General features: G+C 37.9%; 2 protein-coding genes across 4 annotated transcripts in view; one reads left to right on the forward strand and one right to left on the reverse strand.

Moving 5' to 3' along the window:
• Positions 1-386: 386 nt before the first annotated feature.
• Positions 387-10,973, reverse strand: CWC15 (CWC15 spliceosome associated protein homolog). 2 transcript variants are annotated; one of them, NM_001266625.1, is given in 7 exon segments: positions 387-750; positions 3,345-3,463; positions 7,039-7,146; positions 8,019-8,107; positions 8,417-8,529; positions 9,416-9,554; positions 10,881-10,973. In NM_001266625.1, coding segments are annotated over 6 exon segments (690 nt in total). In that variant the 5' UTR covers positions 9,547-9,554; positions 10,881-10,973; the 3' UTR covers positions 387-620.
• Positions 10,974-10,999: 26 nt separating this feature from the next.
• Positions 11,000-12,836, forward strand: part of KDM4D (lysine demethylase 4D) — a 49,764-nt gene continuing 47,927 nt past the window's right edge. The window contains exon 1 of one of the 2 annotated variants that reach the window (XM_001090078.5): positions 11,000-11,451. The gene's annotated coding sequence lies outside the window, so the exon portion shown is untranslated. The remainder of the gene's footprint in view (positions 11,452-12,836) is intronic. The other variant, XR_013404264.1, reaches the window with a different exon arrangement.

The raw sequence follows: 12,836 nt of genomic DNA on the forward strand, positions 1-12,836 counted from the left end.
AAAGAATGCTTATAGAGCTCTCCTCTTGGGCCATGAGAAAAAAACAAGTGCCTGCAGAAGTAAGCAATACCCAGTGCTCTCCCAGACACACGCTTACAGTGCTTACTGTCGATGACACTCCTCCACACCAACATGTAGTCCAAAATGGAATCCCTCTCATCTTTCATTATACTCTTTTAAAAAGTGTGGAGAAAATATTACGAATTAACTCATCTTAAATAAATGTGAGAGAAACGGGGAAAAGGGCAAGCTAATGCACAACCACAATACACAATGGTAATTTTTCTTTTCAAAAGAAATTATGGAATGTATTACTAGCAGTATAAATTCCAACAAAAAGTTGGGCACCCAGATTTGGTTATTTAGATTAAAAATATTTATTACAGGCAGGTTTGCTTTTCACAAGAAAACGTATCACTGGAAACATTCGGAGAATGCAAATTGGGTTAAACCTATTCCCAAGTCCATTATCAAGTAAGGTGTCACTAAAGAAAAAGATAGGAGTTTAAAATTGGGGAAGCCCACACACAATTTAGACAGGGAAAAGAAAAAAACTCATAAAAATAAGTCAGAATGATCCTTTATGTTTTACAGTCTTTAATTAAGCACATAAAACTGTACTACTTAATATATTTCTCCATGAACTTTTTGTGAAATTCAGATCGCAGTGTGTCATTTACAAATCTTTTGTCTTTCTTCTGGTCATCTACACCTTTTGCACAGTTCTTGAAGACAACATCATCATCCCACCTGAGGAAGAAAAAGCAAACAAAATGTCTTAAAATGTTTGTATCAGGAGACAAGAATACTATGTGCTCTGCAAGGCTTAGTCAGTTACACAGAAAGACGCTCAACATGTGTATCATTTGATGCAGCAATTACACTGAAAAGAATAATGTCATCCTTAATACATAATCTTGCTTCTTATAGCAAGAATGGCAATTCCTACTTAGAACATGTAAAACATTCTTACTATTTCTCCAGTAAAAGAAACTTTTGAGTTAAAAAATAGAAATACATAGATTTTAATTGCATAAATATTTAATGTTTTTAGGTCTAATACAAAGAGGCTGCACCTAGGACTACCCTAATATTAGTATAGGCATTTGTAGATGATAGTAGCCAATCAATTTAATGTAGTTTAGATTATGTGGTTTTCAGGATTGTAGATATTCCTCTTTTATCAGTTAATGTTTAGTAATCATCTACTGTAATATTTGCATTACAGGCCAACAAAAGGAGAAGCAATCATTGGGGTGTAATAATTAAGGCTCAGATATGGCGCACATGTACGTTAACCACGGAGAAGTACCAGCCGAAGAACTCAGGGCAGAACTCTGGTTGGATTCCATAAGGTATAAGTGTGAAAAAAAAATCCATAAGTAAGTTATAAAATACATGTGTTATAGAAAATAAAGAGCATGATTTCAGAATATCATCTAGCATATAAAACAGCTGCCCATATACATAATATAGATACCCTCACAAATATACATAAAACACAAACCCATATCATGCGTGTGTGTATGTGTGTATGCGCTTACATGCCAGGAGAAACTGCACAACGAGCAACAAACGTGGGCACCTTTGGAAAATAGTGCAGTAAAGTCATCACTGATGCAGTATACAGAGAAGCATAAGAAGCTGAGCAGATCAATATGACTGGGATATAAGACATGTTTCTGTCTCCAATTCCATTTGCATTCAAAAAAAGCAAAAAAACAAACTATATAGCTTTATTTTTATATATAATCAGTAGTTTTTTCTGTATCCAGTCTTTCCTCAACTCCAAACAGGCTTTTTGTCCCTCCTTCCCAACACCAAAATGCTCTTTCCTGACATTAGTATTTGTCCTAGATGATCACTCCTCTCCTCCTGAAACACTTGGTTTCACTTCTTTCAGTTCTCCTCCCTTCCCAACTGGCTGCTCCTTGTCAGCCTAGACTTTTTCATTCAAAATTCATTCAATCAATATTTATCAGGCACCTGTATAATGTTTAGAGGTTGGGTAGATGATTAGAACAGGTATTGGTAACTAATCATCTCCCTAACCTCTAAACATTATACTAAGCTCAGTTCTGACTTCTCCTCTCTAGCTATACCCTTCCCTAGGTGATTTCATCCTGTGTTATGGCTTTAGAAAGTTTATCTGAGCTGATAACTTCCAAATCTACTATCTCCAGCTTGGACTAATTCCAGAACTGTATCAGCGGTACTGCATTACTCCAGAGGGGAAAGCGGTCAGTAGTACTGCATCACTCCAGAGGGGAGGGCGGGTAGCAGTACTGCATCACTCTAGATGGCAAATAATAGCAGTAGAGGTGGTGAAAAATAACGAATATGGTTTAAAAGTTAAGCACTGTGTTTCCTTGATGAATGCATATAAAATAACAACCATTCTTCCTTCCTCAACATTTCCTGTAAGCTTTTCTGTTTTATTTTACATATCACCATCTGAAGGATTTACAGTATTTACAATTTATACTTCCTCCCTTTTCAGCCCTCCTTTTTACCCCTCCAAACACACACACTGTACAGAAAGAATTTAAAAAGCAGGCCTGGGACCACAATCCTTAGAAATGCCTGCTTCCAAGGTTGGCCCCTGGCTGGCATTTGAAAATTTGGATTTAAGAAATCTTCTCACTGTCACTGTGCCTACAATTTACAAATAATGTGGTTTATGCTGAACACCTACTGTCCTTTTAAGAGTCTGGATTTTGCTATGTGCTAAGCAAAAGCTGCGTACATGACTAGCCACGCCCAGTAAAAACCCTGGGCATGGGATCTTTAATGGGCTTCCCTGGGCAGCAGCACTGCACACGTTGCTGCACTGGGGGAAACAATGTGCTGTGTGACCACTCATGGAAGGGATAGAGCATAGTGAAACCTGCGCATGGATTCATCCATTCTCCGTGTGTGTCTTTTCCCTTTATAATCTAGCTGTGTGTCTTTATTACCTTAGCCAAGCATGTAACTATATGCCAAGTCCCCTGAGTTCTTCCAGTGAGTGTCTGAATGTGAGAGGCCATCTTGGGGACCCTTGATACGCATACCTAAAATGTAAGGGCCTCAGTTTATTACTCTGTCCCTAGTGCTTACATCATTATCTGGTACACAGCTGGTTATTGCAACTATCTACTGAAAATAAGTTAATTTTCTTTCATTTAGCTTCTTCCATTATTCCTAATTGAACAGAGAAGAGTATCCGTGAACGAACGGTGGACTTTTAGAAGCTTCATATAATGCACCTTGCTATCCAACTTATAATCTGCATGCCTGTGCATATAGACACACACACACACACACACACACACACACTTCATTACTCCGTTACTGTATAGTACCTTCTTTTAACTTTGAAGTTGGCCTGAGGCTGCGATGGGCCAGTGAGATTAAGGAGAGGGTTTCCGCTCAGAATGTTTTCCATACGAATCCTCTCTTCTTCAGCTTTTTGTTCTTGTTCCTGTCAATGATAAAGGAAGATTAGTATTTACTTATTTTAACTCTGGGTTCAATTTTTTTTATATTAGCTCACTGAAAAAAAAAAAAACAGATCATTGGGATTTTACGGCAAGAAAAGCATCATGGCAGGCTTTTTTTTTTTTTTTGGTTTTTGAGGCATACTAGAAAAGTCTCCCTCATCAAAATAAAATAAGTTGGCATTTTTATTATAAATATTTCATGGTTGATATCAGTCTCTTCCAACTGTGAAATGTTAGAGATTCATATTTAAATCTATTTTCTTTCTTGAAGTACATGTAAAATTAATAGCTTTAAATTTTAAGCGTATATCAATAAGCATATTCTAATAATTTAAGAACATATTAAATATCAAAAAGACACATTTAGCAAAACTATTATCTCAATTTTAAAGGGTCGTACCTAACTGTGATTTAATTTAATCTTATTTTGAATTACTAATAATGTAAACTTGCGTCTCTAGGTTTGGTGAGAAGTTATTAATGAAGAAAACTCCTAAAATAGGACAAACTACCATGTACAAAATTATATCCAGTTAACATGAATTTCTACTAATTTACCTGAGGCTGATCTATTTTGTTTTTATTGACTTATTATTGAGTTTTCTTTTTCTTTTTTTTTTCAGACGGAGTCTCGCTCTGTTGCCTAGGCTGGAGTGCAGTGGCATGATCTCGGCTTACTGCAACCTACACCTCCCAGGTTCAATTGATTCTCCCACCTCAGCCTCTAGCATGCGCCACCATGCCCGGCTAATTTTTGTATTTTTAGTAGAGATGTCATTTCACCATGTTGACCAGGCTGGTCTCGAACTCCTGACCTCATGATCCATTCACCTCAGCCTCCCAAAGTGCTGAGATTACAGGCGTGAGCCACCGCGCCCGGCCTCAGTTTCTATTTTTATACCTCCCATCCTTTATCAGTTACAACACTGTCTTTCTTCACTTTTATTTTAGCATCAACTTCTTCAAAGTCAAATCATCCTGAGTTTCCTTCTCAGAATTTGGAATATAAAATGTCTAAAATCCTTAGCTATCACTTCTAGATCTACCTGTTAACATGCTATCTTAAGCTAAATATAAATCCCATTTTGCTGTGTTTTGGGGATGACAGAAATCGATGACTTAATAGATCAAGGAAAAAGAGATGGTGTGGAAATCATTTTTTAAAAAGTTATTATTTTAATAACCTAATTTTTCATACAGATTACTGATATTCATTTCAATATTCAAATGTAAACAATGAATTTCATTTTTATGGAGAAAAATAAAAATGAAAATAGGAGGTGAGAAGATCTAACTTGTAAGGAAATAGGAAAATTCCTTTACATCACTGGTCAGAATTTAAATAAAATCAGGAACTATCCATCACAGATTAAGTACAAGTAGCTCTCTAAAAGCTATATATTTATTTGTAACAAATTATACTGATGCTTAAAGGGAAAAGATATTTCTCTGAAATACTAGAAAAATAGGAGCTTAGGTATACAATATATCCAAACTTATAATATAATGTGTATGACATACAAAGGTCATGGACATTTTATGTTTGGAATATTATTTCCTTTGGAGTTACTGAATGATTGTCACTAACAGCCCTGGGAAAAAAAGGCATAAACTCTTTCAACATTCAAACAGCAGGCATACTATGTTTCATAATATAAGCTAGTTGTCAGATGGCATGTAGGTCAAATCCTAACTACCTGTTTTTGTAGATATTTTATTGGAACATTGCCACACTCATTCGTTTATGTACTCTGTGGATGTTTTTATGCTACAACAGTGGAGGTGAGTAGGTGCGACAGAGGCTCCATGACCAGCCAGCCTAAAATATTTACTACCTGGCCCTTTACAGAAAGTGTGCTGACCCCTGACAAGGGTTAAATGGTTTGAAAAATCTTAAATTTGGGACGTGGCAAAAACCAGCCAATAGAAAGGGAAACAGGGCTAAAAGAAACTAAACTATCATTCAACTCCAAGAAATATCAACACGTTTTATTACATGAAACTCACAAAACTGCAAGGCCTTCTGTCTAAAATGCTTATCGTCCCTCAAGGTCAACCAAAAGCATTTAAATTGCTCATCTCTTTATGTGTCCAGAACTATTAGGCAAGCTAAAAGAATTTGGAACAATTGCCCTCTAGTGGTATGCAAGTGGGATTGGGAATGTTTTTATAATTCTTCGACTTAAAAACTACATGTAAAAACTATAAGCTGTTATAGGAATTATGCTGTCTTATAATACAAAACTTTGATGAGAATTGTATTTTAAAATGCCTTCCTTCTTCCAATCTGAATTCTAATCATCAAAGTCCATCCCAAATTCTACCTCTTTTCTGAATTCTTCCCTGGCCCTTCTGATTCACATGAACTCACTTCCCTAGATTCCTGGTATTGACCATGTAGTATATTTTTTTACTTTCTTTTTTAAAAACAGAACAATTCTTGCATCAAATAAAATTTTACACAGAAATCTACAAAAAAGCTGTGCTGCTCTGGTTGAAAACATCCCTACCTGAATGTCTTATAATGTGTCAAATTCAGTATGTTCAAAACAGATCTCATCAACTACCTCTTCTCTCTGTATAAATATGGCAATTCTTTTGCATTCCCTGTATTGATGTACAGCACCAACATTTACCTACAAAGTGAGGGTCCTCTCTGCTGCCACAATCAATCAGTCACTTTGTCAACTCTACCTCTTTTATTTTTTATTTTTTCCTGCTCCCCTTCCCACTTTGACCTCCTTGATAATCAGTTCTATCAGCATCTAATTACTTATCTTAATTCCAACTCCTATCATACAAGTTAAGAGTCTCTTAATTGGTAAGATTACTGAAACAGCCTCCTAACTCAGTTTTTTTCCAATCCATCCTGCGTATTTTTGCCAGAGTAATCTCTCTAAAATGCATATCCAATTTTATCAATCTCCTGCTTAAATCAACCAGCTCCTCATGTCCTTTAGAAAAAAATCTAGACTCCTTCAGCATTGTTTTGCAAATCTCTAATGCTCTGACTTGTGCTTGCCTCCTCAGTTTCACCTCTTATTATCACTCTGGGTAATTCATTAAGAGTTTTAACTATCTTTAAGTTTTATATTTTTTCCTCATATTGTGTAAACGGAGAGACTGTGGGGGCTCAGCAAAGTTAGGTAGCTTGACCTAGGTTATATAATATCTACTGACTAATTGCCTTAATAGTACCTAGGCAGGAGACAGAGAGATAATCTTTGTAGACCATGACTATATCTTGATCATCTTTGATTCTCCTGTCAATTAACAGATATTGACTAAATGTTGAACAAATGAATAAACTAGTGAATGACTAGCAAGCTGGTGAATATTACTCAATGTATCTGAACTATTGGGAAATAATTTTTAACATAACCAGAATACCTAGGATGTCACAAAAATAATAAGATTTATAGATCTACAAGTGCTATAATATTTAGACACAGTAAGGGAGATTTCTAATATAAGAAGGTATTACTTATATTCAAAAAAATTTCTACTTTAGTATATGTGAGAGGAGAGATGTAAATATTTAACACTTTGGTTTTACCTTCCTGGCCTGCTCTTCAGCTCTTTCCTTTTTAATTTTTTCCAGTTCTGCAAGAAGAGCTGCAGTATCATCATCATCACTTTCTTCTTCAAAATCTTCATCTTCTTCCTAAAAGAACAGTGAGAGCCCAGAAGATTGGAGGGAAAATATACATTACCAAAACACAGTACATATGTACAATATATCACCCTAAGAAAGTCAAAACAATTTTATGTAGCTCAAAACAACTTTAAGCTAGCAAGTAAAGATAATCAAAAGTGCAAAAAACTGCTAATTTCTCAGAAGAAAATAATTTCAAATGAATAATCATTAAATTTCACTTGAAATTAGGTTTCTTGTTTTAACTATTATGAGTAACTCCATCATTTAACTCTAGAATTAACTGCTGATATGTATACACAGGTAGATATTACTCATTGGATGCCACTCAGGTTTTTCACTGTCCTGTATGTAGAAAACTGCAAACTGATTATAGGCTCTAGGGTCCCACAGAATTTTATCATTAACTGATGTGCTAATCCTTAAAAACCTTCTGCTTAGATTACTTCCCTCACTAAGCACAGAGGGAACCATTAAGTGTACTCCACTTATAGAAAGGGGCATATCTAATGTGGAAAGGCCTCCAGGTACAACTCTAGAGGGCACTGTTTATAGGAAACCCAGTGTGAAGAGTGCCCTGTAGAGGTGTGTAACACACCATAGTGCAGTAGTTTAGTACAGGACATTATTTTGCGGGAAAGCATGTCTTTTAAGATTCCTTCCATATTTGGTTCTCTAGAGACCAAACTTGTTCTTAAAAGTCCCACAAAATAATACTTTTTGTTTTAAAATCAACTATAAAGTTTAGCACTGAGGTCAGGGTTATATTTGAATAACAGCAAGCAAATATATGTCACTTCTTAAAGCCAAAGGCATAACAAGTATTTCAGAAAAACATGGTAAATCAATTATTAGAGATGAAAGGAGAAAACAAAACATACATCTGTTAGAGGGTCATCTGCATCAAGGTTGGCAGCAGGAATCTGGTCTAACCGTGGCTTTTTTGACACTGAAGAGGAGGTTGTATGTTCTGAGGGGAAACAAAAATCACTTAACTTAGTAAAACAAATACTGCATTTCTTAAAATGTTTTAGGGACCTGTGGGCACGAGGAGCCCACACTGAAAGCATTATCCACAGTGAAATCACATCCACAGTGCCTGGGCAAATAAGCCTTTGGTAAATATTTGTTATTGTTATCTCTAATGACTTAAGAAAGTATTACAGCTCACATCAATCTGTAAAAGCAAACAAATGGTTAATATTTTCCAGTTGCTACATAAAAGAAAAACTATCAACAACATAATTTTAGAGATAAATGTCTTGGATAGTGTTGGTACCTCGGGTTGGACGATCTCTGTTTTTCTCTCTTGCAGCAGCTCTCTCTCTTTCTTCCAACTCTCTCCTGAAGTCACGGTTACGAACCTCTTCAGGGGCATCCTGAGTAGTTTGTCTAAAGTAGAAACAAACCAGGGCAAAAATGGTACTTAAACACACACACACATACACACACACACGACTGTGGTAATGGAAGACAATTCAGGAATGAGACTTTGTCCTTCAAGCATAAAAAAGGGAAGTAGATAAGATCATAATCTAATCTGAAAGTTACTAACAGCCACTCTTGTGATGTTCCCAATATTTCAAGAAGTCCAAATTCAATCACGCATTTTCCTATAATAAGGCTTTACGTGATTAAAATGTCTTTAATTTTTATTGGTATTATCAACTCAGAACTTAACAGTAATACTTTTAATATATTGACTGGTGCTGATAGTGCATAATCTCTCTGAGGCATTATTATTTCTGTTATTTATTGTTGTATCTACATACGAAAATTTCTGGTTAGTAGGAATTTTGCATTTTAAAACCACAGGGCAGAATTTTAGTGTTAAACATCCTATTGCATTCTAATCCTATGATAATAGATAAGTGACATAACTCGAACATACTACTATATCATGACCATGCCATTTAACAGATTTGGTCTTGTTTTGTGAACAAGAAAAAAAAGAGGCTGGGCGCGGTGGCTCAAGCCTGTAATCCCAGCACTTTGGGAGGCCGAGATGGGCAGATCACAAGGTCAGGAGATCGAGACCATCCTGGCTAACACGGTGAAACCCCGTCTCTACTAAAAAATACAAAAACCTAGCCGGGGCAGGTGGCCGGCGTCTGTAGTCCCAGCTACTCGGGAGGCTGAGGCAGGAGAATGGCGTGAACCCAGGAGGTGGAGCTTGCAGTGGGCTGAGATCCGGCCACTGCACTCCAGTCTGGGCGACAAAGCGAGACTCTGTCTCAACAAAAAAAAAAAAGAAAGAAAAAAAAGAAAGTCTTACTACCTGTATTTTATCTTTGTGTGAGAGGGTAGGTCTCTGCTTGAATACTGCTTTGAAAGTTGGCTCAAATCACCTTCTCCTTTTCCCCTTCCACCTCTTGCAGGTTCAAAGGTTGGCCTGGCTGCTGTTGTCATCTTTTATGCTTTGAAGAAAAATATAATCAAGTTATTTACAACAATACAAACACTCATTTTACAGAGTATTAATATCCATACTAGTGAAATAAATTCTAAAACTCATTCCCCTAAACCTGCTTAATCTTCTTAAACAAAAGTTTTCAGGAAAACAAATTATGAGGCTTAGGCCATACAACGAATAGGGCTTCTCAGGCTTGTCTTAGTACAAAAAATTCTGTCATGAAGATCTGAGTTTGCATCCCTATTCTCCTTCTGACTATATGGGCTTGAGCAAGTCACCTGGCTTAACTTTCTGTCATCCGTGGAATGGAGATATTCCTCATAGGATTACTATAAGAATTATGACACTTGACATGTCAAAAGCCTTGAAAAATACAGTACCACCATGACTAAGTTTTAAAAATTTCCAACTCAACCTTACTCTACCAGACTCTCTAAGGTTTGCATTTTATCTAAACTTCACACAATAGCAAATAGGCTAGTAGAAACAAAAGCTAAAAACAAACAAAAAATATCACTGACAAAGTTACTAAGTGTCTGAGAAAAAAGTTACTAAGGAAAGTGTGTTAAACTTCAATGACAGGTACATAGAAAAAAATTCTTAACCTTTTGTTGAGCCAATTTTCTCCTACAACAGGCATCATATTATAAATCAGATCGTTTGTGGGTTATAACTTAAGGACTGTTCAAAAAAAACAAAAACAAAAACAAAACAGGAACCTCAGCCCCAGAGGATTCTGATGACAAAAATCAGGGACCCATTCCTTAAGTTACTTTCTGCTTGGAGCAGTCACAAGAATACTGCCTAGCAGATGCAGTCATTAAAACCCTGTTAGTGTCGGAAAAGCAAGTGTGTGGGGAGGGTGGGCGAACTGGGAGGATTTTTTTGGGGGGGGGGAGTGCTTTCTCCTAATTTTCAAAAAGAGTAAGAGACATGTATACAAAGAAGAAACGGGGTTATCTGGAGCTGGGAGTCCGCCCCTTCCCACACACTAACGGAATTATCACTCCGGCCTCTCGTGAGCTAGTCTTTGGCTATAACCAGAAACTCGTTGCCCCTTAACCCGTGCCCAGCGCCGCAGGGGTGCGAGGGGTAGTGAAAGGAGGACCTGGGGTTCGCTTTACGCGGTAGGCGCGCTGCCTTTTATGCTGCGATCTCCTCTGCGGCCCGAGAGCTCCGGACGCGCCTGACAGGCACTCCGTTTCGCCCCTAGCCCGCTGCTCTAGGTCCTCCACCGCCCGCACTCTGCACTCTGCCGCCGACTCCGACCCCAACTGCCCTTTCCCGTCCCACCGGGATGAGGAAGATAACCTATCCTCCTGCCGCTCACACTGGCCGAGGTCCGATGCAGCAATCTCCGAAGATCATACAGACGCCATTACGACTCCGGGCTCCCAGAAACCTCTGCGCCCAGGGCTAGCGCCTACGACCCGGAAGCAAAATCCAAGCGCTTCGGAGGCGGAAGCAACGACCAATCCGCAGTGGCCGAAGTGGAAGTCGGCGTAACGGCACTAAGGGGCGGGGCCGAAACGGCCCAGGGGGCGGGCGTTTGAAATCAGTGCCTTAGAGTAGACCCTAAATATCATTTTATACCTTCAAGAACCAATTACTTAATGTCTCTTCCGTCTTTTCCGTCCCCGACCCCCTCCCAGACTCCTTCATTCCGGTACTGCGTGGACGGAAAGCCCCGGGTAGCCGACACCACGTCCCCGGCTAGCGGGAGAGAGCGTGGAAAAGGATTACACCAAACTGTTTAAATCCAACGACTCCTGCTTCCATCCTTTCTCCTGAGCTAGAACCAACAAACCTAGAGAGTTGGGCTTCGGAAAAACTAGTGTTTTCATTTAATTGGATATGAAGAAAGAACAAATATGTACGGGGCAACCACGATCTTTACAAAGGTACATTCCTGCAAAAATATTAACACTTCAAAGCAAAGGTTGTATTCGTAATGTTTGCTAAAATTTTTTATTTAAAAAACGTTAGTTTTAGTGGGAGGGGAGATGTCAATATTTACGACAGCGTTTAGAACGGTGGGCCCAACTGCCAGGAGCACAAGATGTAATTACTAAGATGGCTACTTAAGTGTTAAGTTTTAATAAGAACGAAAAGGAGAAAACCCAAAAACCAAAAACCCACCAATCCTGTCTCCTCCCTTCCATAAAAAAAAATCCTGAGAACAGAGATCTTGATTGTTTAGCTAATCTTAGTATCTCATCACATAGACCTTGACATATAGTAGCTGCTCAATTAATATTTGTTAAACAAATGAAAATTCAACTTCCCCAACTTAGTTTAAAATATAAAGAACTCACAAAGTTGAATATTTAAATGCTTTCTTACCTCTAAATTCTTTGCAACTTTTAAATGAAGAAAGAAAAGCAGAAAAAGCCCTTTCACTCATAGAGTTCAAGATGAAAATCTTGATTTTTCTTACTAAAGGTATCCCTCCTCCAGTCTTACACGTCTCACTAAAGGACACGATCATCATACTAGTTACTCAAACCAAAATCCCAGAGTGCCTACTTAAATTCCTTTTCTTTCACTTTTCACATACGGTTCATTTACAGGTCTTACCAATTCTACTTTTAAAACTTACCCGAAATTTTATTCTACTGCCATTACCCTTGTCCTGGCCAACACCATCTCCTACCTGGATTGTAATTGTTTCCTATTGTATCTTCCTGCGTCATCTTTTATCCTACAGTCAATGCTGCATATAGCCAAGAGAGTGATCTTTTAAAATTAATCAAATGGTGTTACTATCCTGTGTAAAATTTCACTGCAGTTAGGATAAAAATCACATTTCTTAATGTGACCTGAGACGCCACGGAGTCTGGCTCCTGCCTAACTTCCAGACTTCACTTCCAATCAGTCACTCGCTTACACACTAAGCTCTAGACACAGCCAACTGGGCATTTCTGTTTTACGAAACAGGGCAAGATTCCTTCTATTTTAGTGCCTTTGCACTAGCTTTTCTCTGTTGCCTGTGCCCCAAGATAACTGTATCACCATCCTTCATGTCTCAGGTATCACAGTGAAGTTTTCCTACCCCCACCCCTCCAACACTTGTGTTTGTACACCATCACATCACCCTGTTTCATTTTTTCATACCACTGAACATTACCAGAATCTATTCATTTTTTACTTCCGTGTTTCTTGTCTGAGAGACAGCATAGGAAAGTCATTAAGAGAAAAGGATTTTCAGCCTGCCCATTTTTCTTCTAAATTCCAATTCTGCCCTTTCCTAGCTCTAACCTTAGGCAAGTCATTTTCCCTTTCTGTG

Source organism: Macaca mulatta, chromosome 14 (genome assembly GCF_049350105.2).
Source record: "Macaca mulatta isolate MMU2019108-1 chromosome 14, T2T-MMU8v2.0, whole genome shotgun sequence".
Taxonomy (NCBI): domain Eukaryota; kingdom Metazoa; phylum Chordata; class Mammalia; order Primates; family Cercopithecidae; genus Macaca; species Macaca mulatta.

Bases quoted from the DNA above. Each gene is read 5' to 3' on its own strand.
- CWC15 (XM_015115449.3), bottom strand. From the start codon at position 9,546: ATGACAACAGCAGCCAGGCCAACCTTTGAACCTGCAAGAGGTGGAAGG. The intron at 8,530-9,415 runs GTAGTAAGACTT...TTTCTACTTTAG, and splicing joins CACACAAAGATAAAATACAG to ACAAACTACTCAGGATGCCC. The intron at 3,464-7,038 runs GTAAAACCAAAG...TATCATTGACAG, and splicing joins CTGAAGAGCAGGCCAGGAAG to GAACAAGAACAAAAAGCTGA.